At 35.2% G+C, this 27522-nt stretch overlaps 1 protein-coding gene across 1 annotated transcript in view; it reads left to right on the top strand.

Moving 5' to 3' along the window:
• Positions 1-27522, top strand: part of LOC150110660 (ATP-dependent DNA helicase DDX31) — a 123558-nt gene that overhangs the window by 19002 nt on the left and 77034 nt on the right. Inside the window, exons 3-6 of the mRNA XM_090400124.1 lie at positions 4182-4257; positions 12177-12291; positions 18449-18558; positions 25940-25981. Of these exons, the coding sequence (XP_090256250.1) occupies positions 4182-4257; positions 12177-12291; positions 18449-18558; positions 25940-25981 (343 nt within the window). The remainder of the gene's footprint in view (positions 1-4181; positions 4258-12176; positions 12292-18448; positions 18559-25939; positions 25982-27522) is intronic.

The following is a 27522-nucleotide window of genomic DNA, read 5'->3' as shown; positions in this document are numbered from 1 at the left end:
AGCTGCTTCTGATGAGAACTTTAAACTAATAGAAGAAAGTGAACCTAATACAAGTATAGAAGAACAAATTTTAGAAGCCCCTCCAACCCATGCCCAGATGCAAGAAACTACAAATACTTCATCATGGATGCAACATAGAGCAACAAACTTTGAAAGGCATCATGAGTATGAGCAATTTATTCATGAATTACCATATTCAAACACACTACAAACAATACTAGATAAGTTTTTAAAATAAATTTTGATGTTGTTGCTTATTAAAAAGTTGTTTATAACAATAAATTAAATTAAATAATGTTTATAACATTAAACTGAAATAAATGATGCAGTTTTTTTATATCCTTTGCTTAATGTTAACAGCCTGGTTATTGTTATCAAAAAGTGACTGTCCCAAAGTGATCACAATAAGTGGTGTCTATGCTTAATGAGGGAATCAAATTAACAGTGATAAGACAAGTTTATTTAATAGCCAGTAACAAAATAATTGCAAATAATAATCATGGGCATTATTGTAATGATGATGCCATTATCACAACATTTGAATCTCATGCAATTGCTAATTGTGTTGCTTATAGACATAATATTGTTTAGCTTAATTTTTGTCATTAAAACTGCTGTAGTTGAAATGTCAGATTTTAATTGTGATCTTAAATAGTAAATTTCATTGCATCAAACCAGTGAGAATTTATTTTCATTCTGATTTTTTTGCCAAAAATAGTTGAGTATACTGGTGAAAAAAATTTCTGAAAATATCACTACCTTAAGGTATGTGCATGTGGCTAGATAAATTTAGCTTAGCAAGCTCTTAGATTTATTTGCTGTATATATGGGTTGTTGCAGAAGACACTTTTTAATAACTTAATAATAAATAATTGATATAACTTTATTTTATAAAATTATGTTTAGAAAATTATTATTATTAACATCCGACTTCCATGGAGTCAGAGACTCATTGTGGGAAGTACACACTATTGCACACAAAACTCATCCTACCGTGCCTTAAACTGATTCAGTGTGTCTATATTCACAACACAGGCAATGCATTCCACTTACCAACCACTCCATGAAAAGAACCAGCTCCTCACTCCTCTGCTTCTTTACGGTTTCCAGGGATAGCCTCTTGTTCTACCCCCCTCTCTCATTCTATGAAAAATCTCTTCCATGTCAACCTGATAACAACTCCTGACTAGCTTATATGTCTGAATCATATCCCCCACCCCCTCCCATTCATGAGGCTTTGCAATTTACATTCTCTCAATCTGTCCTTGTACTCTACATTTCGAACACTTCTGACCACCTTTGTGAATCTTCTCTGGATCATTTTTAACATATCCTCATAATCATGAAAACCTGGTGATCAAATCTGTACACAGTAATCCATATGAGGCCTGATCAAAGCCTTATATGGCATCATAACCTCTTTATTTCTGCATGTCAGGGTCCTCCACATCATTGCCATTATCTGATGTGACATCTTCACAATTTGTGCAATGTGGTCCCTGAATTTCAGGTCCTTGTCCACCACTACCCCCAGGTTTCTCATCTCCTCTACCTCCTTTAAAAGTTTTCCACCCAGTGTATACTTTGCATCTCATTATTGCTTACCAAATTTTAAAACCTTTCATTTTGCAACATTAAACTGCCATTCCACCTACCTTCCCATTCATGCAATCTATTCAAGTCCGACTGCAAGGCCATAACCTCTGCTTGATTCTGCATTGCTCTCCCCAGTTTTGCATCATCTGCAAAGAGCTGCATATCACCAGTTAAACCCATCCCAATATCATTAATATACAAATTGAACAACAATGGTTCCAAAACTGACCCCTGCAGCACATCACTAGTGACCTTCCTCTTTCAGGATACTCCATCCCCATATACAACTTTCTGATACCTATCTGACAGTAAGTGATCCAACTCAGAAGTCTGTTATCTAATCCCATCCGTTTCAGTTTATTTAATTTCAGTTTCAATTAATTTTAATTTCAATTTATTTAACAGCTTGTCATGTGGCAGTATATCAAAAGCTTTTAAAAATCCAAGTATACTACTGTATATGAATCTCCTTGTTCAACACATTTGTCACCTTGTATATAAGTAAGTTAGTAAAACATGATCTCCCTTTAACAAGCCCATGCTGATAACACAGAGAATACTGCTGTTATCGACCCATTTCTGTATTCTACTTCTCACCAGTCTGTCTAGTATCTTCATCACAACTCCAGATATACAGATTGGCCTATAATTTGTAGCCACAACCACACCTTTATGCAGGGGAACAATTTTACCTTCTTTCTACTCCCTTGGAACCTGTGCTGTTGTAATACTTATTAAAGGCATGCAAATCCCTGGAACATTCCTTTAAGATGTATGGTGATATATCATCAAATTCTATTACCTTATTGACATCGAGGTTATTTATTTTCTCAAATACCTCCTGCTCACTCACAATTAAGCCAGATGAAACACCTTCATAAATTGTAACTGCTGCAGAAGATACTTCAACAGTGTCTTCTGCAGCAGTTACCATTCTACCATTTTCATCCATTCACATCATCTTACCATAATCATTTTTCTTGCTACGTGCCACATATTTAAAAAAAAAACTCTAGGGTTTTTCTTCACCTGATTTGCTAATTTTTTCTCATACTGCACTAATTGAGTCGCTCTCCTGGCTTGTTCTTTATACTCTTCATGCAATCGATTGTAACTGATTATTACCATTATTCATCTTGTACTTCCTCTAGAGTGCGTTCATCCAGATTTCATCCTTAAGTCCCTCATTCATCCATTTTATAGCAATCTTATTCAGCCTTTTGATCTTCAGAATACATTCACGCATTGATGCTGTTATGTATTTCTTTATCAGTTCCCAAGCAGCATTTATTTCCTTACTACTCAACTCCTCATTCCATGCTAGCTCCAAGCTGTTTCCTAAGCTTTTCATAATCACCAGCCTTGTACTCTCACATATATCCTTTCCTCACATCTGCATATGGCTAACCAGAATCCAGGTGATCACTTCATGATCACTCTCATCAGCTAGAGGAAAGTGTAAAACCAAACTCACAATTACGTCCTCTGATGAAATGTTCAGATCTAAACTCTTGACCGCACGTGCCTTCCTTCATATACTGCCTGAAGTTTTCTCTCAAGAAATTCATTTTCCTAATTCCCAAATGCTGTCTCTTCATTCTAATCTATACTGCCATAATTAAAATTGCCCATAATAATCACCCTTTGTTCACTAACCCAAGTTATTTATACATTTTTTCTTCACCACCTTCCACATTCCCTAGCCTACAGCAACATTCAACTTAATATCTCTTCCTATTAACTTCCACTTCAGTCTTTGTTTCATTGTTAATAATGGACAGCATTAGATTAATAGGTGAGAGCATGCTATATGAGGGTGAAAAAAAAAAAAAAGGACATGTTTTTTCAGAAAACAGAAGACTGGGTATGTTTCTTGTGGAGTATCCAGCCTCCTGTTTGTATTCCCTTAGTCTTAAAAGTTACTTTGGGCACAAACTGGCAGATGGCAGCAGGCTTATTTGCTAGCTGCTCAAGAAGCTTTCTGATGTGTTTAGCATCAAGTTTGATCCTATTTGTAGACCCACCCCTTTTTGTTGTCCTAAAATGGGGAAGTTTTCCCATCTTACTTGAAATGGGTGCCACCCATTTCAAGTAAGAATGGGTGATCCACTTAACACAGCGACGCATGTTAAGTGGAGGAACAGAAATCAAGGCTTGTACTAGAGAGACTAAAACATGCAAACTGTGTTTCAGATACTGTAGTGTTTCATTGGACAGTTTAAATCGACTACTTTGGGGAGAGGTGTAGTTAGAATTTCTTACAAATAGGGAAGATGTAGTTTTATGATAGTAGTACTTGGCAAGTATGGCATAACTCTATTTGTAGAAAGAGGTTGTACCTTGGGAAGGTGGAGTTGGTTAGACTGGGAAAGATTGCACCATCCCATTAGTGGTCTAGAATTAATCTGAATCATAGCTTGAATTCCTTTGTATGGTTGAATTTCTGTGTATTGTTTTCAATAACTGATGTAAAAGTGCAGTTTACATGATTTTATTTTGAAATAAACTGTGAATTTTGTTGTCAGTAATTGCTGCAGTTCTCTTTTTTTTTAATTAAATTTTTTAAAAATTCTTTTTTATTTTAGATCAGAAGTTGAGCAGAAGAAGGAATGCTTGTTTTCCAAAAAAAAATTTCAGCATCTTTCTCTTCATCCATTCCTGGTATGAATTTTTGAAAGATTATTTCAAAATTTCTCCCATAGCGATATTTCAGCTTTCTCTGAAGGCTGTGAAAACAAAGATGAATTAAGTTTAATTCTAAGTTAATATTTTGCTAATAAATTGTGATTCAATTAATTGAATAACAGCAACATTTCTGACTGGGAATGTTACTGTTTTTCATTTGCCATGCTTTATTGTCTCCTAAATGTGAGGCATCTGTTTATGGTGGAGGGAACCTCCCATTGATGGAACTGGTCCTTTTCAACCTTATCCTTTTTTTTTTTCATGCTTTTCCATCCTATATATTTCACTCTACTTCTCCTGCATTTTTTTACTAACATCTTCCAGACTACCATCACTGAAATCCAATGCCTTGCTACTGTGTTTGCTGTACAGTGTGACTTATAGACATCTGGAAAGTGGGATCATGGTAATCTCACACTATTTTGGCCTCTACTTCAACAAGATGGGTGGTTCTGGATGGCCTGGATCATTTGGTTAATGGGCTTGCCTGCAAGGGTCAGTGGCATTGCAGTAAGTCTCCTTTGTCTCTTGGGGACAGTGCCAAGATTTGCTGTGGTACTGGTTTTACTTCCAAGTGCAGTCATTGCTTGTCAGATTGGGCATCCATGTGTGGCTCTTTGGTGGGCGGGTGGCATCTCTGGTGCTGAAACATACTCCCTTTGAGAATGAGTAATTTTTCATCAAGTTCATCAGGGTCCCTCATCCATCTGCAGAAACCACTGAACATCAACAGAAAAAATAAAGAAGCATAAAACATTACAGATAGTGATATACATACCAACCTTTTTTTAATACCATAGTCAACTGAAGAATGTTCACTCAGGAAAATGTCCCTTTCAAACTCCAGATGGGTTTAGAAGAGTGCAGAATCTCAAAAATCAGTCATTTCCTGTTCAGGGACATTCTTATAGAAACAACTCAGGACAATCAGAGCAACTCCTTCCTGCAACATCTTTCTGAGGGATACAATGACAGTTACCTCTTACAAAAATTTTGAAGTTTTCTTGAAGATTAATAATGGAGTGTGATCTCTCCAATGTTCCTGATGAAGAGATCTGCTATGAAATGAAAGACAATGAGTGACAGCCATGAGGAGACTTCTCATAAGTAGGGATGGACACCTGGTTCCCCCTAGGAATGTCCTTCTTTCAATAAACCTAAAGCAGCATCTGTGAAAGTTGGATATCTGAACTGTCCACTTGGTTCTATATCCTAAACCCTTTGAGTTGCTTTGAATGTCAGTATGGTCATTCTCAAACTACTTGTCATGTCTGTGCTCGATGTGGCAGTAAAGATCACATGAACAAAGACTAAGAGCAAAATGCTGAAATGTCCTAATTGTGAGGAAGATTACCTAGTGTACTCCAAAGCATGCCAAAGGTGGAAGGATGAAAAGGAGTCCAAGAAATAAAAATAGCAGAGCATACCTATCAGGAGGTGAAGAAATAGTATACTACAAATGTAACATTATCAGGTCATAAATGTGCCTACTCTGAGAAGGCAACTGTAAAGAAAGTGTCAGCAGGTACCCAGATTAATAAATGGGATGGATACCTTAATAGGCAGAATTTGATTCTGAGCTGTCAGCTCATCTGCTATCTGTAGTGAATTGTGTGATTACACACGCTTCCACAACTGCAATTCCTAAAACATAGTTGGTTTCCACTTTTCTCTAAACGGTCATGGAATGCTGATTACACAGCAGCCAAGGAAGCACAGAAGAAAGATTGTAGTATCGTCTGCAGATACCCCACAACAACAACAAACCTCATTTGCTTTCAAAGATGCTTGAGCCTGAGCAAGACATCCATTGTCAGAGCCAACAGGAATCCTGGATCCAATACACATTTTTCACGATAAGAGCAACCAGCAGCAAAGAGATGTGGGATAAAATCTGGAAAATAAAGGGCAGATATATTATCACTTGCTCACTTTCTATCCTTAAACATAATGGATGCACAATTGCTGATGCTCTTGGAGAGATTTTTGCCAAAACATCAGCAGTATGTTTTTATCCTTCAGAGTTATTTGCCCAAAAATGTAAAGCAGAAAAGCAACAAAGGCTGTTTTTTTTGAGCACATCAAAGACTACAACGATTCTCCCCTGAAACAAAATATGAAAACTGCTTTTCTTAAATGTCACCAGCTGCTATTGGATTGGATGGCATCCATTATGAGATGATTAAACATCCTTCACCAGCTGTCAAGGATTGACTGCTGTACCTGTTCAACAGACTTTTCTGTGAGAAGGCTCTTGGATACTTGGCAAAAGGCAATTATTATTGCCTTTCCTAAGTCAGGGAAGGATCCAAAATCCCTAAGATTCTGGAAAAAATGGTTTATCTCTCATCTTATATGCTTTCTGGAGAGAAACAACTTTTTTTTTTTTTTCCAGAACACAATTTGGATTTAGCAAATATCATTCATCTAGTCTAATTGGAAGACCATTCAAGATGCCTTCCAGTTTCAGTCATGGAATAGAAAGACCAGTAACAAGCTCCATGACATCAAAAAAAGTTTAAATTGTGTCAGGGACTATAAAGAGGAAGTTATTCTCGCTTATCTCTGCATAGGTTATAATCATTTTACACACTTCTTCCTATTTAGGGATGATGACATGTGCGAGTTCTGTGGTATACCAGACTAACCATCATTCACATTTTAATTTACTGTCCTTATTTTGTCAATGAGTGCAGTCACTAATTTAGTTACATTCTTAATCTGCCTGAGCTGCAAATGCCCAGTCAGATTTTATCAGATTCATCAAGAGTTTTTTTGTCAATTTTAAATTTTTACAGACTGTTAATATTTATCATCTTATAAGACTATGGAGACATATTTTATACATTAGTTTTAATAATTGATATACCATGATTACATTAGTTTTAATAATTGATATACCATGATACTTATGGATTTTGCTAAGGCTTTTTACAGAATACAGCATGGAAGACTGTTGCATAAATTGGTGATATTCATCAATTTATGCAACAGTATGGGTTTGGATTATAAAATATTAGCATGGATAAGAGGATGACTGACTGACATACATCAAAAAATGGTATATGGAAGATGTGAGTCTGCAAGATTTAAGGTAACTAGTGGTGTACACAAGGATCAGTCCTTGGTCCACTGTTATTCAATCTGTACATTGATGATATTTGGAAGAATTTGACTGGCGACATACAGCTATTTGCTGATGATGCAAAGATAGGTAGGGTAATCAGAAATGCTGCTGATATGCAGTACTTACAGAATGATTTGAATAGGATGGAATTGTGGGCATGGGAAAATGAGTCAGTTCAATGTCAGTAAATGTAAAGTGATTCACTTCAACGTGAATAGATATCTAATGTCGTCTTGTAATATATTGTTGTTTCTTTAAAATTCTTATTAAATCTTTATTCTTATTAAATCTTTGTCTGCTGTGCCTTTGTAAAATATTTACTTTTTTTTATATATATATTCATCTATCTTTTATCTATCTACTTCCTTACTTAAATTTATCCCCCCCCCCCGTTTTTCTGTAGTTAGATAGACCTCATGTAATAAGTCTATCTACGTATCAGTCCCTGAGCAATCACACAATATCAATTAAGAAATTTATTCATAATGACTGCACCACTTAATCGACTCTTTTATGTTTGAAAGTCAGGGCAAGGAGAAAACAAAAATAAATTAATACTTCTATACAATTTTTTTACATGCAAATCATGGCCCGTAACTTTATTCTATTCCTGCAGGTTTGTTAATATTTTCAGGAGAATGCATTGGCTAAGGAATGAGAACCAGGTAATTACAAAACAAAAACATGTTTATTATCAAACTAAAGGATGTGATACAAAGCACATAAAAGTTAATAAAAAAAGCACTTTAACACACAAAGACAACTTGCTATCTAAGCAGCAGAAACTACGGTGCGTTCACTATCAGAAAACTTATTGTACTTTGAAATATCAGCGTCTTCTATGACACCACTTGGCCTGCAAGCATGCATAAATATTCCAAGAAGGATCACATTAACTTTCTTCCAACACATTCAATACTTAATTGATACTAATTCAGACACTATCACAAACAACTTATGAATTAGACATACTTACCAATACATATTCTTCCCTTATATCAAATTCAATCTAACTGCCATCCTTTATGATTTCGAGTTACCTTCATATGACATACTACAACAAAATAATGGCTTACTTGCTAACAAATCTTGAGAGGAAAGTCTGATTTACATTCTATAACAGATTTAGAGACTGGAGCGTCTTCCGTCCGGTTAATCCTCTAGAGTTTTCTTTCGTTGGATGCACTGGGGTTCTGGTGTAGCTACGTGGAGCCTAGAGAGAGCGTTGGCAGCAGAGAAATATCTGGTGTCGGCAGTGGGAAGGATGATCCTCCTGGATTCAGGGAAGGAACCCCGTAGAACCATAGGTGAAGAGCCAAGCAAGAGACCAAGGACCAAAAAAGCCCAGAACCATGTGCTGCATTGCCTTTTATTCTATTCTCAGTCCTTTGTTCTTAATTCGGAGTATTTCAGGATTACCCAGAAGCAATGAAGGAATTGTTGTCATCGCTGGCTGCTAGACCTTACGATTTTGGTTGTATTTAGCACTAATCTGGCTTAACTCCTATTAAGCTTTTACAAATAAGCCTAAAGTGCAGGTGCATTCTAACAGTAATTTATTCTTTTATATTTTTACATCTTACTAAGCACATTTTTTTCTTATAATTTCAGACAAAAAAATTGGAAAATCTTTAGCAAAAATTCTCTTAAAAAATAATTTTCAAGATTTTACAGTCTTACATTGGTGGGATTATATTAGAAGAAACTGATCAGACTAGGGATCTTGGAGCATTAGTAGATAGCAAGTTGAAGTTCAGAGGCCATGTAGCAGAGATTGCAAATACAGCTCAAAAAATAATTGCAATGCTGAAACATACTTTCACATGTAAGGATAAAGATGTCATTTTGCCTCTTTACAAGGTCTTGATACAAGACCTCACTTGGACTATTGTGTGCAGGTCTGGTCTCCTGGTTTTCATTGTGATTCTGATACAATAGAGAGAGAGAGTGTCAAAAATATCAGAATTGTGGACTACTGATTATGAAGACAGGTTGAGAATTTGTAGACTGCAGACACTAGCAAATCAGGAGAAAGAGGGGTGATATGATTTAAACTTACAAACTTCTGAAAGGGTCATACAGGATTTTAGTTGATCGAATTTTTTATTTAATGAGGGTGGGGAAAGGACAAGCAGGCATCCTTGGAAGCTGAGATGAATACTACTAAGAAGGGGGTGAGGGCTAGATTTTTCTCTCATAGGGTAGTGTGTGATTGGAATGGATTGCCACTGGATGTTGTGTGTGTATGCATGTGCAAGCAGTATGAATGAATTCAAGAATAAGTGTGATAGCTGGTCATGTAGTATGTGGCCTTCCTCAATGAGTCCCCGACTCCTTGGAGGTCTCTCTTAATAATAATGTGTATAAGTTTTCTACATCTATTTTTTTTTAATGTATGTTTTTATGAATTTCTTTATGGCTGTTATACCTTTTTTTTACATTTTATTGTTTTATATACCTGTTTATGTTATTGTTTTATGTTATTTATTATGTATTTATTACTTTGTGTAGTGACATGTTTTGGCAACCAAGCTAAAATAGTTGGGGGGGGGGAGTGACAACCACATCATTCATATATGACACTTGAGAGTGATTAGTTGTGACCATGCTCATTGACACACACCATTCCTCCAATGATCTTTCCTGACTCTGCATTGTCTCACTTTAGTAAATAATTTCTCCAGGCTCTTGATGCTAAATCCATTCAGGTGCTGGTGATCCATCTTATATAAGCCATTTCTACCAAAGAACTACTTCCATGATCTCAGTTTTTTCTTCATAGTCTATGCATCAAATTATTTGCTATTTGAAGCTATCCTTGACTATGTAATTCATATCTCTGCAATAGACTACAATTTTTACTCTCCTTTTTCTCCCTGACTTGCTTTTTCTAGCGACCCGTTCATATTTTCTCTCTCATAAAGTATTTATCACTCCTTAAACCATTTTTTTCTTTTAGCACTACCATCTCTTACTTATTTTTTCTGTTTCTCAATTACATTTGTTATATCCTTATTTTCACTCCTGAAATGCTGAGAGTAGTGATTCCATCCTGTACAAATTTAATGAGTGGATCACTATACCATACTTCTTTCTTTTTCTTATGTCTGCTTGATTTATCTTATTGCTGAGCATCATACTAATTTTCATGCTTTGATACCTCTTATTTTTCTTCTTATTTCCCATAACATAAGTTTTTCTAGCCATTTCTGAACTTTTGTTTTTAAATTCCTGTGCTCATTGTCAAATTTGTTCCAACTTAGAAAGTTCATGTCAGATTTCATCTATTTTCATTGGTATTATGAGTGTTGGTATTATTAATGTTGTTCTATTATGGTGATTTTCAGTAATTTTTAAGATTACTGTAAATTAGCAGTATATCTACACCATATAAGTACATATAAATACACAATATACAGTATAATAAATGTACTAAAGCCAAGTAATATATAATATACTAAACATACAATAACTAATCTAAGAATTTTTTTTTTTTTTAAAGTCTTACAGATCTGTTAAACAACTTGAAAATTATGTTTTAGTAGCCTAATTTTTCAGATATATTAATTCTGAAAATTGCTTTTGCATTGAAAGTTTGCATGAAAGAAATGCTAACTTTCAATTAATAAGTGTTGAAAGTTTTTCCGCTTGGTTATATTATAAATTAAAGACACCAAGAAATTATATACTTGGTTTAATCCTTTCTAAGCAAACAAAGTTTGTACCTGAAGTATTTTCAGGACAGAAGCAACTCATGGTAAAGGTTGTATGACTTCACATAATGCATAGCATTATACATATCTGCAAGGAGATGTGCTTTGCATTATGGGATACTAAGGCAAGTGATGTGAAGTCATACCACCTTTACCACGAGTTGCTCCAGTCCTGAAAATACTTCAGGTGCAAACTTTGTTTGCTTACACTTGGATAAAGGATTAAACCAAGTATATAATTTCTTGGTATCTTTAATTTATTTTCAATTAATAAGTCTAATCTTATATCTTCTTCTTCTATGCGTTATTCCTGCTTCCTATGCAGGGTCCGTGTGTTACTTAGATGCGACTTCTTGTTAGTACTACTCCCAACCGACCCGTCGCCTGGTCTGCCGCTGGGGGGCGATATATTTTTGACTGTAGAGGCGTATGTTCACGGGGCCGGTTTGCCTGTTTGCAGGATGAAAAACGCCAGGTAAACTGGCAGAAAAAAACCCTACTGACCGCACCCAAGACCGGCTAACTTGGCTATGCCTGAGGAAGATCCTCAAATTCCTCACGTCTACAACGGGAATCGAACCTGGGACACTCCTTCCCCAGGCATATGGTTGCGAAGCGCAAAGCCACTAGGCTAACCGCGCGGTCCTAATAAGTCTAATCTTATATAAATACACTATTATTGTTGTTAAGATAATTTAGTGTTATAATTTATTTTAATATGTAGATTTGCATTTTAATGTGGAATTTTTCTTTCTCTGTTATTACATAATTGTACAAGTGATTGCCAAAAAAAGAATGCAGATAATTCTTAGTACAGAGAACTTGTAGGAATACTTTTTTTTTCTATAATGGGATGTTTAGTGTAACAAGTTTCCATTACAAATCATTGGTTGATATGGTACTTTTAAGTTTTTGGTAATTTTATCAGTCACTTGACTGTTACATTATTATTTTTTTTTAATAGGTAGAATTGAGTGTATCTAATACTCTTTTCCAGTGTAGTAATCATTAAAATTAATTTATTTCTCTCTTTCTCTCTCTCTCATAAATTCCAGATATCATGCTTGAAGGATAGGTTTTTAATAGAAAAAATGACACAAGTTCAACAGAAAACCATTCCTCCACTACTTGACGGAAAGGATGCTCTAGTCAAGTCTTCAACAGGATCAGGTGTGTTTGTGTTTTTATTTTGTGAGTAGTAGTTTATAATATTCTGATTGTTGAATTTTCTTTTTGGATTGACGTATAATTTTTCATTATATTACTTTGCTTTCATTACTGAACTTTTTTTACATTTACTTCTATAAAAGTTTACAAAATAAGGCATTACAAAGTAATTCAAGAGATTTAAGAGCATTTATTTTTATTTATTTATTTTATTTAAGGTAAAATAAATAAAAGTAAGTGGACTGTAAGTGAGCAAGAGGTGTTTGGGGAGTTGAGTAAACTAGATGTAAATAAGGCTGTGGGACTTGATAATATATCACCGCATATTCTGAAGGAATGTGCCAGAGAGTTGACACCTGCCTTGACATATTTTTTTAATACGAGTCAGTCTTGCACTTGGTCAAGTTCCTAAAGAGTGGAAGGAGGGCAAGATTGTGCCACTTCATAAAGGAGGTGATCGAACTCAAGCATCAAACTATAGACCTATCTGTGTGTCAGGTGTTGTGGTTAAGTTGTTGGAGAAGCTTGTGAGAACTAGGATCCAGAGTTGGGTTGACAACAATGGTATAATCTTTGATGGACAGCATGGATTTGCTAAAGGGAGGTCATGTTTTAGTAATCTACTTACTTATTACAATAAAGTGACTGCTTCCTTGGACAGAGGAGAAGGATACACAGTAATATACTTGGATTTTGCAAAAGCTTTTGATAGAGTACCTCATGATAAGTTGACCATCAAACTAGAGCAGATGGGGTTGGATATTAGATTAGTGCATTGGATTAGAGACTGGCTATCTGATAGGTATCAACAAGTTGTGTATGGGGGTGCAATATCCAGGAAAAGGAAAGTCACTAGTGGAGTGCCTCAGGGGTCTGTTTTAGGGCCATTACTATTTAACTTGTATATTAATGATATTGGCGAAGATTTGGATGGAGATATTCAGTTGTTTGCAGATGATGCAAAGTTGGGACGAACCATAAAGAGTAAAGATGTTGTGGCCTTGCAAGAAGACTTGAATAAATTGAGTGATTGGGCAAGCAAATGGGGATGTGAGTTCAATGTTGCAAAATGTAAGGTTTTAAAATTTGGAAAACAAAGATGGGATGCAGAATTTATGCTTGGTGAGAATATATTGTTGGAGGTAGAGGAAATAAGAGATCTGGGGGTGATAGTGGATAAGGATCTAAAATTTAGGGGCCACATCGCCAAAATTGTGAAGACAACACAAAGACTTCTGAGAATGATGCGGAGGACACTGACATGTAGAAGTAGGGAGATTCTTGTTCTGTTGTATAAGGCTTTGATTAGGCCACACATGGACTATTGTGCCCAGATTTGGTCACCTGGTTTTCAGAAGGATGAAGAGATGTTGGAAAGGGTCCAAAGGCAACTGACTAAGGTAGTTTCTGGCCTCTGGAATGTTGAGTATGAGGAAAGATTGAAAAGATGTAATTTGCAGAGTCTAGTGGAGAGAAGGAAGAGGGGAGATATGATTGAGACCTACAAGTTGGTAAGGGGTTGTTATAGGATCAATGGTGGAGAAGTTCTACAGAGAATAGTGGGAGATCAGGGGAGAACCAGAGGTCATCCCTGGAAACCGTATAAAGAGTAGGGGAGTGAGAGGCAGGTTTTTTTCGTGCAGAGTTGTGAGTGATTGGAATGCCTTGCCTGAAAGTGTGGTGTCTGCAAGGAGTTTGAATGTGTTTAAGACACGGTATGATGAGATGTGTGTGAGATAAAAGGACCTCCTAGATGAGTCTTTGACTCCATGAGGTCTTGTTTAATAATAATAATAAAATAAAATCAAAATGACCTAAATTTTTAAAATGCTATTATTATTTGTTTTAAAATTTTTCAGCAGCTTTATTTCTAAGTTACCATAACAATGAATTACTTATTTTGCAGAAGATGACTGGAATGTACTACCAAATGTATTTTCTGGTATTGATAACCAATTAGCTATTGAACTTCATTCTGGGTTTTGCTTTACTTGGCAGGTATTTGTGTGAATAAAAACATCAAGAAAGTTTTTTTTTTGTCACAGTCTGAGAATGTGTTAAGCAGGAAAACAATTCATTTTGGCAATTGTCCTTGTGATGAATCAGGCTAGGAAAGGGAATCCATCTACCCAGCAGTAAATCACATTATAAAAGAATGTTTATCTGGTGCTATTACACATATAAAATTTTCATTCTGCAGAAATTATGGAGACAACTATCATGGTGTAGTAAATAACTTGATTTTACATTAAAATTACTACTTGACATTTTGATCTCTATATTAAGGTCATCAGAAATATGTACACACACAGACACAAGCTACATAATGATTCACTACAGTATGTCTGCAGCATTAGCCCTAGTTACTCTATATACAGTAACTAGGGCTTAATTCTCTGGAGTCCTGTTATCTAGAGTTTTATTTTTTGTTTAAAAAAACAAATATTGGCCTATAGTTCTATACTTGCTTGTTCTATATTCAATATCTGGGTGCTTTGCTTTTGGGAATTGTTGGAGTTCTACAACCCTGTTCATTTATTATCCTTGTCACTTGATGTTATGTAGGTTGCAGATGAGCCATCCATAACCTTGCAATTCAGACCACCTTTCTTGTTGAGATTGGGGTGATGGATTTGCATCTCACAGACTACTTTGAATTTTTGAAGGGCAAATTATTAAGGCTCTGTTTTTGAGATTGCTAATCAAACCTACCTTTTGTGTTGGATGGTGGTATAAGTCTACATATATGTATTAGCCTGTGTGTGTAGGTTTATGATGTCCAGTGAAGGATGGATATCCTGAGGGAAGCTATTTTTTAAGGATTTCAGTTTTGCTGGTGAATTGAATGTGTCTGGGCTGTTTGAGCCTTAACAATTTGCTCTGATGAGCAAGTTCTAAAAATGAATTTCACATAATAAGCGAAAGTTTTATCAAGAATGGCTATGGCACAAAAACAGTCAGTAGACTTCTTCAACAGAATGCATCCAGAAATAAAAAAGCAGAGTATCAGTGTGGTTTCTGCAAGGAAAAGTCAACAATTGATCATATTTTCACATGCCAGCAATCATTAGAAAAACATTATGAATTTGATAAAGAATTACATTTAGTATTTATAGACTATGAGCACATGACAATATTCATTGAAACACACTATGGGATGTCATGAGACTTTCTTTTAGAATACCAGAAAAGTATATAAATACTGTATATAAATGATACAACTGTGTAATAGCCATGTTTCCTATTCCTTCAAGATTTCAAATAAAATCTAGACTTTGTCAAGGAGATACTCCCTTATGCTTTAAAACTTACCATTGGAAAAAATCATCATCATCATCATCATCAAATTCCTGCCATGTACCCTCAAGGGGTGTACAGGATATGACAGTACTACATGAAAAAATTACATCATTACTAACTTCCTATCTACAATTTTCCTCCAAATCAGTCTGTTACTTGTCAAGACTCCAACATTATCAGATCTTATATTTCTATCGTCTAAGGCACTTTGTACCGTATCAATCCACCTATATCTTGGTCTTTCTCTGGGTCGTTTTCCTGCCAACCTGGCAGAGAACACTTGTTTTGCTAATCTTTCCTCTCCCATTCTATTTAAGTGACCATACCATCTGAGATTAGCTCTGCTAACGCATTCCGTTATGCTGACAATGTCAAGTTCTTTCCTAATATCCTCATTTTTAATATGATATTGCCATTGATGCCATCTGTTCACGCCTCTAATCTTTCTCAGGACTCTCATATCTGCGGTCTCTAGTCTTTGGTCAAGTGTTTTACTTCTGACCCAGCTCTCAGATCCATAAGTTAAAATTGGTTTGAACACAGTCTTGTATACAGCTAATTTAGTGTTCCGACTAATTTCTTTCTTATTCCATATGAATTTATTCAATTGACTTCCCACGATACCAGCTTTGCTGATTCTGTTGTCTATTTCTATATTTAGTTTACCATCTTCAGTAAAAATTGTGCCTAAGTAGCTGAAATGTTTTACTTGTTCCACAGGTTCTCCATTCACAACACAGTTGACATTTTCAATGATTCTGCCTATTTTCATTGTCTTTGTCTTTTTATTGCTGACCTTCATACCATATCTATTACAAAAGCTATTCAATTTAGTCAGAGAATCTTGCAGACTTGTAGCGGATTTATTTAGAAGTATAACATCATCCGCATAAAGCAAAGAGCTGACATTAACATCTCCAATTTTGATATCAGGTTTAATACCACATTCCTTCATAATGTGATCCATATAGATAATGAATAACAGAGGGGATAATGTACATCCTTGTCTCACACCAGATTTAACATTAAACCATCTTCCTGTACTTCCTTCAATTCTAACTGCTGACTCACAACTCAAATAAAGACTAAGTATTGCTTGATATAATGCCCCATTGACACCATATAACTGCAGCGTATTGAATAGCTTCTCTCTTGGCACCTTGTCATATGCCTTTTCCAAATCGACAAAACTTAAATACAGATCTTTGTTATATTCCCATGCTTTCTCGACTATTTGTCGTAAAGTGAAGATCTGATCCTGACAGCCTCTATTTGGCCTGAATCCAGCTTGTTCTTCACCAAGCTTTTCTTCCACAATTCTTCTCAAACGTTTCTCAAGTATACTTGCATAGATCTTGCCAGGAACACTCAGTAGGGAAATACCTCTGTAATTCTCACATTCAGTTTTATTTCCCTTTTTATATATGGGTACTATGAGAGCTCTACTCCAATCATCGGGAATTCGTCCCTCTGTCCAGGCTTTCTGAACTATGCAGTGCAGCCACTGTAAGACTCTTATACCACCATACTTCAGCATTTCTGGTCGAATATGATCTACTCCTGCTGCCTTTCCACATTTCAAGCCTTTGATGGCTTTTTCTACTTCAAGTATGGATATGTATTCCTGACTGCATGCCTGGTCAGTGTTTTTTATCACTGTGCTGTCATCACTGCTTGTTTCATTTAGCAGTTTTTCAAAGTAATTACTCCATACTTCAAGGATATCTTTTTCTCCTGTTTTCATTTCACCTTTATCATCTCTAATTCCTTTTACAGCACTCTTTCCTCCATTCCTAAGCTTCTTCAACAACCTCCAGAATATTTTGCCACCTTCTTGATATTGGAAAAAATTCTTGGAAAAAATCATTAAAGACCTAAATGATCAAAGAAGGATGGAAGTGAATGGAAAAACATCCTATTGGATTATGTTGATGACATTGTTATTCTTGGAGACTTGTCTGGGATGTTATACAAACTACATCTAATTTAATTTAAAGCAAGTAAGCATATGGGTCTTGTCATAAACCAGGAAAAGATATACATTTCAAGGACCCATCAATATTGATCCAACTGTGTTGTTGATAATTTTTAACTGTCTATGAGTCAACATTAATGGCTACAGTGATATGCAACAAGAGATAGAGGAGAGAATTGAGAAGCCCAGTTTTTGGATATTTTGCCATTTTATACCTACTGAAATATAGAATATTATCAAGAAAATCCAAAGAAAAACTCTAAGCTATCTATGACCAGTATTAATATATAGCTGTGAAACATGGTCAACAATAAAGGGAGATGATAGAAAACTTTTCACATTTGAAAGAAAAGTACCAAGAAAAATTTTGGACCATCTTGCAAAATACTGTACTATGTAACTGAAAGCATAATGAGGAACTATGAGACCTGTTTCAAAAACTCAACATTCTATTATTTATAAGGAGCAAGAGAGTGGTTTTGTTACATTTGGAGAGTGCATGATCAGTTGGGTTTTTACAGACGGTTACTTGCAAATTGACAAGAAAAGCTGGATGAACACTTTACACCAGATGCAGCCTATAACAGACAGATGGAGAGAGAGAGAGAGAGAGAGATGGAGAAATCTAGTTATTGTTTCAATAGACAAATGGATAGATCTATAATTGCAAACTTTCAATATGAAGGTGCCACCTAAGATGATGAGATGATCTGTGGTTCTGATTTATATAGCCATATCTACTACTACAAAAGGATGCCCAGATATTTTTGATCAGATAGTGTAGTTTGCTTTAGTGAGAATAGACTAAATATTTTAAATACAACTTGCTTTGATTAGTATAAGATGTTGATCATATAAAATGACTCTAATAAACATTTTATCTAGGTAAGACACTAGCATATGCCATTCCTATAATGCAGAAATTGCAGGAAGTTAGACCCAAAATACAGCGGTCACATGGTGTTCAGGCATTAATAATAGTTCCCACACGTGAGGTAAATATTCACTTTTTTTTTTTTTTGGTTATTTCATATTACTCTTAGAAACTTACATAAATGTTGTAATACTGATGTGGAACAAAATTTATAGAAAAAAAGGCAGAGCTAATAATAATGGTTGACCTTTTAGATTTCTGTCTAGGACATAGGTTAGTTACTATTAATGCAGTTTCAACACAAAAATGTCATTAAATCATGTGGAGGGAATGTATAATATAAAATAAGAAAAATATGTTCATTGTGATGTCCAGATTGATCCAGGATACAGGCAGTTTGAAAAAATGGTAGGTGATTACCATCTAATTTTGACAGGATCAAAATGTTTATCTCATTGAAAAAGTGGAAACTTCGAAAAGAATCAACATCTGACATTAAATTTTAACTATAGATGTAGATCTACAAATATTTAAGCCCATAGTTCACATTTAAAAGTTGTCTGATATGTGAATTATTGAATGAAATAGTGTAAACATTTGAAAAGAAAGACCAAAATCATATCAAAATCTGTGCATTCATCATCATCATCAAATTCCTGCCATGTACCCTCAAGGGGTGTACTGGATATGACAGTACTACATGAAAAATTTACATCATTACTAACTTCCTATCTACAATTTTCCTCCAAATCAGTCTGTTACTTGTCAAGACTCCAACATTATCAGATCTTATATTTCTATCGTCTAAGGCACTCTGTACCGTATCAATCCACCTATATCTTGGTCTTCCTCTGGGTCGTTTTCCTGCCAACCTGGCAGAGAACACTTGTTTTGCTAATCTTTCCTCTCCCATTCTATTTAAGTGACCATACCACCTGAGATTAGCTCTGCTAACGCATTCCTGGATGCTGATAATGTCAAGTTCTTTCCTAATATCCTCATTTTTAATATGATATTGCCATTGATGCCATCTGTTCACGCCTCTAATCTTTCTCAGGACTCTCATATCTGCAGCCTCTAGTCTTTGGTCGAGTGTTTTACTTCTGACCCAGCTCTCAGATCCATAAGTTAAAACTGGTTTGAACACTGTCTTGTATACAGCTAATTTAGTGTTCCGATTAATTTCTCTCTTATTCCATATGAATTTATTCAATTGACTTCCCACAATACCAGCTTTGCTGATTCTGTTGTCTATTTCTATATTTAATTTACCATCTTCAGTAAAAATTGTGCCTAAGTAGCTGAAATGTTTTACTTGTTCAACAGGTTCTCCATTCACAACACAGTTGACATTTTCAATGATTCTGCCTATTTTCATTGTCTTTGTCTTTTTATTGCTGACCTTCATACCATATCTATTGCAACAGCTATTCAATTTGGTCAGAGAATCTTGCAGACTTGTAGCGGATTTATTTAGAAGTATAACATCATCCGCATAAAGCAAAGAGCTTTATGCGGATGATTTCCCTTTTTATATATGGGTACTATGAGAGCTCTACTCCAATCATCGGGAATTCGTCCTTCAGTCCAGGCTTTCTGAACTATGTAGTGCAGCCACTGTAAGACTTTTATACCCCCATACTTCAGCATTTCTGGTCGAATATCATCTACTCCTACTGCCTTTCCACATTTCAAGCCTTTGATGGCTTTTTCTACTTCAAGTATGGATATGTATTTCTGCCTGCATGCCTGGTCAGTGTTTTTTATCACTGTGCTGTCATCACTGCTTGTTTCATTTAGCAGTTTTTCAAAGTAATTACTCCATACTTCAAGGATATCTTTTTCTCCTGTTTTCATGTCACCTTTATCATCTCTAACTCCTTTTACAGCACTCTTTCCTCCATTCCTAAGCTTCTTCAACAACCTCCAGAATATTTTGCTGCCTTCTTGATATTTATTTTCTATATTCTTGCCAAAGTCTTCCCACGACTTTTGTTTAGCTAGTTTTACACACTGTTTAGCTTTCTTACATTTGTCTCTGTATTCTGTAAGAGTAAAAGCTGACTTATTTGCAATGAACTTTTGATATGCTTTCTTCTTTTCCTTCACTGCCTCTTTAACTTCCTGTGTCCACCAGGGAGTTCTGATTTTTTTATCCTAGCACACAACCTCACCACATGCCTCTCTGGCAGAATCGATCAATGTGTTCTTCAGAGTTTGCCACTGAATCTCCATGGTTTGATTCCTGTTCTCAAACTCTTTCATTTTCTTTTCAATAATCTTTCTGTATTTTAGTCTACAGTTCACATCTGAGAGCTGCTCAACTTTTATTCGCTTTAAAACTTTCTTACATGTTATTCTTTTCAATATGAAATTCAATTTTATCCTGCTCAAGACTAAATAGTGATCACTTCCAATTTCAAATCCTCTGTACACTCTAGTGTCCTGCACCAGGGAGAAAACATCACTATCAACAATAACATAGTCAATGAGACTTTTCTTATTCCTAGCCTCTTCTCTCCATGTGAATTTGTGCACATTTTTATGTTGGAACATGGTGTTAGTAATAACCAGTCCATGTCCTGAGCAGAAATCCAACAGATATCTGTGCATTCCCTTGGCTGAATTAATCCATCCAAGAAAACAGATATCTATACAGTCTTGCCTTATATACTGCTACAATTTCTGCACATCCCCATGCTGTCCACCAGATTGCATGATCCCAGTTTTGTTAGTGACACTGTGCACAACTAGCATCTGCGTGTTTTGTCAGTTTAGAGTTAGCTGTATGGGTTAACATGCAGTGGGGAGATTATGAGAATTGTGTAGCTGTAATAGCACTTCACAAGGTTGGAATGCATCCACCTGTTATTTTCAGTATGCTAAAAACACTCGGGATCAGTAAGATGTTTCAGTATCGGACTGTTAAGATTGCATGATTAATTTATGATCAGCTTTTTTCCAAATTAATGCAGTATTTATTAGGTTGTCCACACGGTTAGCCTAGTGGCTATGCGCTTCGCAACCATATGCCTAGGGAAGAAGTTTCCTAGGTTCGATTCCCGTCGACAATGCAAGAAGCTTAAGGATCTTCCTTAGCCATACCAAGTTAGCCAGTCTTGGGCATGGACAGCAAGATCCCCCCCCCAGTTTATCTGAGATTTTTCATCCTGCAAGCAGGCAAAGCGGTCCTATGAACATACATGGATTACAGTCATGAATATCACCCTTAGGGGATACAGCAGAGGAGTGGTGAACCAGGTGCCTTAATACACCAGTAACCTCTCACTAGGAGGATACTCAACCTGTCCTAGGACAGATAAGAAGGATAGGATCTCTGATTTGATCAGTTCCTTATTTTTGTTCCAAACCCTTGTTTTGCTAATCTTTTCTCTCTCCTGCTTAAATGATTTATATTAGATTAGCTATGCTCACACATTTTTGTATATTAATAATGTGATATTCTTTACCAATGTTTTTATTTTGATGCTGTTCTGCCATTGATGCACTAAGTTAAATAATTTTTTGAGATTGCTCTCATATCTGTATTTTCCGGTCTTTTATTTCTGATCCAACTCTTAGATCCATATGTTAAGATTGAGCATTATCATTTATGTTGTTTGGATTTTAACGGTATAGATTTCTTTTGTTCCATATAAATTTATTCAAATTGCTTCCCACCATACCTTACTTCTTCAGTTATCCATCTTTGCTAAAATTGTCTAAATAACTAAAACGTGTAACTTTTTGTAAGATTCAGTATCATTACAGAGAATGCTGTTGTTTTTCCAGTTTTATTTTTTAAATATGGAATTTTGATACTAAATTAATTGTAACAATTATCTAATTTGGTTAAAGATCCTGCTAATTGTAAACTTAGTTAAGAGTATAATATTCTCTGCATTGAATAAAGAACTAAGCTTAATATCTCCTATTTGAATATCAGATTTAATGCCATGTTTAATTAATAGCGTTATCCATTTTGATACTTCAATAATTATAATTATTGGAGTTAATAAGTGGATTATATTTAGATGCAACAGTTTAATATTTTTTTAAAGTGATCATTGAGATTTACTAACAAAGCTAAGTTAGTCTGTTTTTAATCTTAAAATTTCAACTATTTCAAAGAAAACATTTAACTTTGTGGCATGATCTCATTCCAATATTTTCTCTACCTCATGTTGTCACACTTTTCTGGAAAAAGCTGCTTTCCTCTAGAACAGGGGTCTCCAAACTACAGCCTGCGAGTCAGATGCGGCTCGCGATATGATTTTATCCAGCTGCCAATTGTACTAATTTTTCAATAAGAATCCGCAAAAAAAAAACATGGGGTGTTGATAGATTTCAAATGCATTAATTAAAATTGTGTTCAAAATATATTCCTGAATAGCAAAAAGTAACTGTAATCCAAGTTATGGTCTTTCTGACTGTAAAAGGTCGGTTAAAATGGACTAACGAAGAAAAAAAATTTGAATTTTACAAGCAAATTTCTTCAAATTTGCTTGTCAATTTATCTCTATTTTTGGACAACGTATCTTTGCGAACAAACTTTTTCCCGAATGAAATATATCAAGTCAAGATACAGGACAAATTTATCTGATGAACATTTGAAATCGCTACTTGTAATTAGCACTTCAAAATTTGAACCTGAGTTTAATAAGATTTTAAAAACACAAACACATTTACATCATTCGCATTAATGGTTTTATTATAATTTGCTGATAGTGTTCGTTGTCATTAATATACGATAATTTAATCTCACATACTCTGTAATCAGTTTTTATCTGCTTTCAATAAAACTCATTTATCTAGTTCTAGAGTTTTTTTTTTTTTTTTTTTTTTTTAATACGGCCTGCTGAACAGTGCTGAAGTACCCAGTGTGGCCCTCATGGTGAAAAGTTTGGAGACCACTGCTCTAGAACATCGGTTCCCAACTGGTGGTACACGTACTCCTGGGGGCACATGAAAAATAATCAGTAATGGCAGAAAAACAAGTAAAGTAAACAAAATGCAAAACGTTAGTTATGGAACAATAAATTTTAAAAACAAGGTGTACAATTTATAGAAATGAGTTTAAAAGGAAAAAGTTTGGTAGCTACTGCTCTAGAAGAATCAAAACTGTGAGCAAAATTATAAACACCAGAGATGTGATGTTTGCACACAGCTTTCTCACATGTTGGAAACAGTAAACAAATGAACAATTCAGTTAACCATCCTTTCATTATTCCATCCTTTCTTGAATCCTAAGTTAATCACCTAATTATATTTTTTCTCTTTTTGTCGGCAGGTCATCAAGGAGATGTGCTTTGCATTATGGAAGATACTGAGACAAGGAGTGATGAGAGCTTTGTCCACCTTTGCTCGGAGTTGCCTGGTGTTGCACCACCTTACCTCAGTCCTGAAGATATTTTCAGGCACAAACTTTGTTTGCTTACACTTGAATAAAGGATTAAACTAAATTTATTAGTCTAACCAAGTGAAAAATAAACTTCCAACCTCTGTATCCCTGCTTGTTAGTGTGTTTTTCAACAACCACATAATCTGATGTGCTGTTTTGGTTACCTTTGCAGTATGCCCCTAAACTTCACTCACTGTCCATAATCATCTACATGTCTCATTGGTTTCATGTAGTTCAGTTCCATCAATTGAGCCTCTGTAGCTCAGTTGGTATAGACAAAGCCTTTTGGTCAGAAAGACTTGAGTTTGATTTCTGTCCATGATGTGAGGAACCTTTATCTGGTCTCTTTTGGCTAAAGGTGAGTTAGCCGGTCTCATATGAAGATAGAGGGGTTTTCTGACCCAGAAACTCGTGTGTTTTGTCCCTCAGAACAGGCAAACTGGCCCATGAACACACACAGGTTTACAGTCATAAAATACATACTTAATCCCTCATTAGGAGGCCTCAAGCAGTCCTAAGGGACGGTTGAGGAAAGAGGGGAACCCCCCACATGAATAAGATAAGTTCTATCAATATAGTTCAGCTTGCGATATCTTCCCAAAGTTCATCAACTTACTCTTGTCCACATTAAACTGCCAGCCATTTATCTTTGCCCATAGTCTAAGTCTTCCTGCAGGATCTCTATCAACTTCATTACCATTGCTTTTCCTAGTTTAGCATCATCAGCAAATAACTGAATATTTCCTGTTAAATCATTTCTTATATCATTGATGTACAAATTAAACAAAAGAGGACCAAGTACTGAACCCTGTGGTACATCACTGGACATCTGCCTTCTTTTGAACTCAACTCCTCCATAAACCACTCTTGATATCTGTCCATCAGCCACCCTCTAATCCAAATCACCAGATTCACATCCATCCCCATTTGTTCCAATTTATATAACTATGTGGAATCTTGTCAGATGCTTTTGCAAAGTCTAGCAATATTACTGAGCCATTTCCCTTATCCAACTCAATTGTCACTTTATTATAAAAAGTAAGCAAGTTACTTAGGCAAGACCTACTTTTCATAAAACCATGTTTTCCCTTATAGAGTATTTTATTCCTATACACCCAGTCCTGAATTCTGTCTCACCAATTAATCCAATACTTTAACCACCACTCTTAAGATGTTGATCAGCCTATAATTTTACTTTTATCTTGGAACCTCCTTTATGCAGTGGCACTATTTTGCCCTCTTTCACTCATTGGCACCTTCTCAGTACTGAGGCTTAAATTAAACATCTTAGTCAGAGGACTGATAATTCCCTTGCACATTATTGTAATACACGGTCCAATATGCTATCTAATCCCACATTTGTATTCGTATTGAGGTTCTGCAATACTTTAAGCACCTCCATTTCTTCAACCTCTATTCACTCGATATCACATCAGGCTTTGCAATGAAAAATGAAAAACACTCCTCTCCCAAAGATGTTATGCTGCATGCATGCAAACAAAACAGATTTATTTTGCAGCACTAAACAAAATCTAATTAAATACATTTGTCCTAACATTTTCTTTTCAAATTTTCAGTTGTAGAAAATACGTGTGACAGCTTCTTATAATTCAGAAAGCATACAATTTATGAAAGCAAATTTTCTAAAGCCAATAAAGATATACATACATACACACGTGTGTGTGTGTGTACCTAACTTGAAATCAGTTTGAATTTCATTTGAGATTTTCAATATCATTAAGACATTCCAAAAATGCAAATAAAATTCTACCAAAAAAGTTACAACTAATGTGCTGTATAAGCTTTGGGAAAATGTGATGTCAGGCATGAAAGCAGCATACATTACACTAAAGCTGTTTCCAACAGTCAGTTTATGCACATGCAGACACTGCCCAGTGCAAACCTGTTAAAGGTCAGGACATTTCTCATTTCAATATTATACATATCATTGAAATGTTGTGATGTATCTAATGAAATCTTATAAAAATTTCATTATTTTTATACTAATTTTTATATTCATTGTATATATTTTTATATTAATTTTATACTCATTATATATATATAGTTTAAATTATTAAAACAGCTAATTTATTTTATTCAGCTTGCAATTCAGAGTTATGAATGCTTCCTTAAGCTTTCTAGGGTATGTATTAAATTCATTTTTGCTTGGTTATTAGGTTATTATAAGCAAATTTCATATTTGTGTTTGACATTTGTAAAATTATTTTGTACTAACTATCCAAGACAATAGTGAAATGCATTGAATATTTTGAGCCTTCTTTTTTAATAGCATTAGAGTTGTAAACATATTTTGTATAAGTCTGACTCAGAAATAAATATTGAGTATCTGTTTTTTATTTTCCTTAGGTGATGGCATAACTCTTCTGAATTGATTTTGATTCATTTTGTTATAAAAAAAAAAAAATCAGCTAACTCCTTTTTGTTCCCGTATAAGAGAGTAAGTGAGGCTGTATTTTTAGCCCTATCATCTTGTTATAGGTGATGATATTCATTTCACAATCATGCTTTTTATCATTACTAACTTCTTATTGACAACTGTCCTCCAAATTAATCTGTTATCGATCATCATCATCAAATTCCTGCCATGTACCCTCAAGGGGTGTACAGGATATGATAGTACTACATGAAAAAAAATTACATCATTACTAACTTCCTATCTACAATTTTCCTCCAAATCAGTCTGTTACTTGTCAAGACTCCAACATTATCAGATCTTATATTTCTATCGTCTAAGGCACTTTGTACCGCATCAATCCACCTATATCTTTGTCTTCCTCTGGGTCGTTTTGCTGCCAACCTGGCAGAGAACACTTGCTTTGCTAATCTTTCCTCGCCCATTCTGTTTAAGTGACCGTACCACCTGAGATTAGCTCTGCTAATGCATTCCTGGATGCTGACAATGTCAAGTTCTTTCCTAATATCTTCGTTTTTAATATGATATTGCCATTGATGCCATCTGTTCATGCCTATAATCTTTCTCAGGACTGTCATATCTGCGGTCTCTAGTCTTTGGTCAAGTGTTTTCCTTCTGACCCAGCTCTCAGATCCATAAGTTAAAACTGGTTTGAACACTGTCTTGTATACAGCTAATTTAGTGTTTTCTCTCTTATTCCATATGAATTTATTCAATTGACTTCCCACCATACCAGCTTTGCTGATTCTGTAATATATTTCTATATTTAATTTACCATCTTCAGTAAAAATCGTGCCTAAATAGCTGAAATGTTTTACTTGTTCCACAGGTTCTCCATTCACAACACAGTTGACATTTTCAATGATTCAGCCTATTTTCATTGTCTTTGTCTTTTTATTGCTGACCTTCATACCATATCTATTACAACAGCTATTCAATTTAGTCAGAGAATCTTGCGGACTTGTAGCGGATTTATTTAGAAGTATAACATCATCATCCGCATAAAGCAAAGAGCTGACATTAACATCTCCAATTTTGATATCATGTTTAATACCACTTTCCTTCATAATGTGATCCATATAGATAATGAATAACAGAGGGGATAATGTACATCCTTGTCTCACACCAGATTTAACATTAAACCATCTTCCTGTACTTCCATCAATTCTAACTGCTGACTTACAACTCAAATAAAGACTAAGTATTGCTTGATATAATGCCCCATTGACACAATATAACTGCAGCGTATT

Source organism: Typopeltis vanoorti, chromosome 1 (genome assembly GCF_054136105.1).
Source record: "Typopeltis vanoorti isolate ZY-2024b chromosome 1, IOZ_Tvanoo_1.0, whole genome shotgun sequence".
Classification (NCBI taxonomy): domain Eukaryota; kingdom Metazoa; phylum Arthropoda; class Arachnida; order Uropygi; family Thelyphonidae; genus Typopeltis; species Typopeltis vanoorti.
Note: the sequence above shows the minus strand (reverse complement) of the source record. Positions and strands in the feature narration are given on the sequence as shown.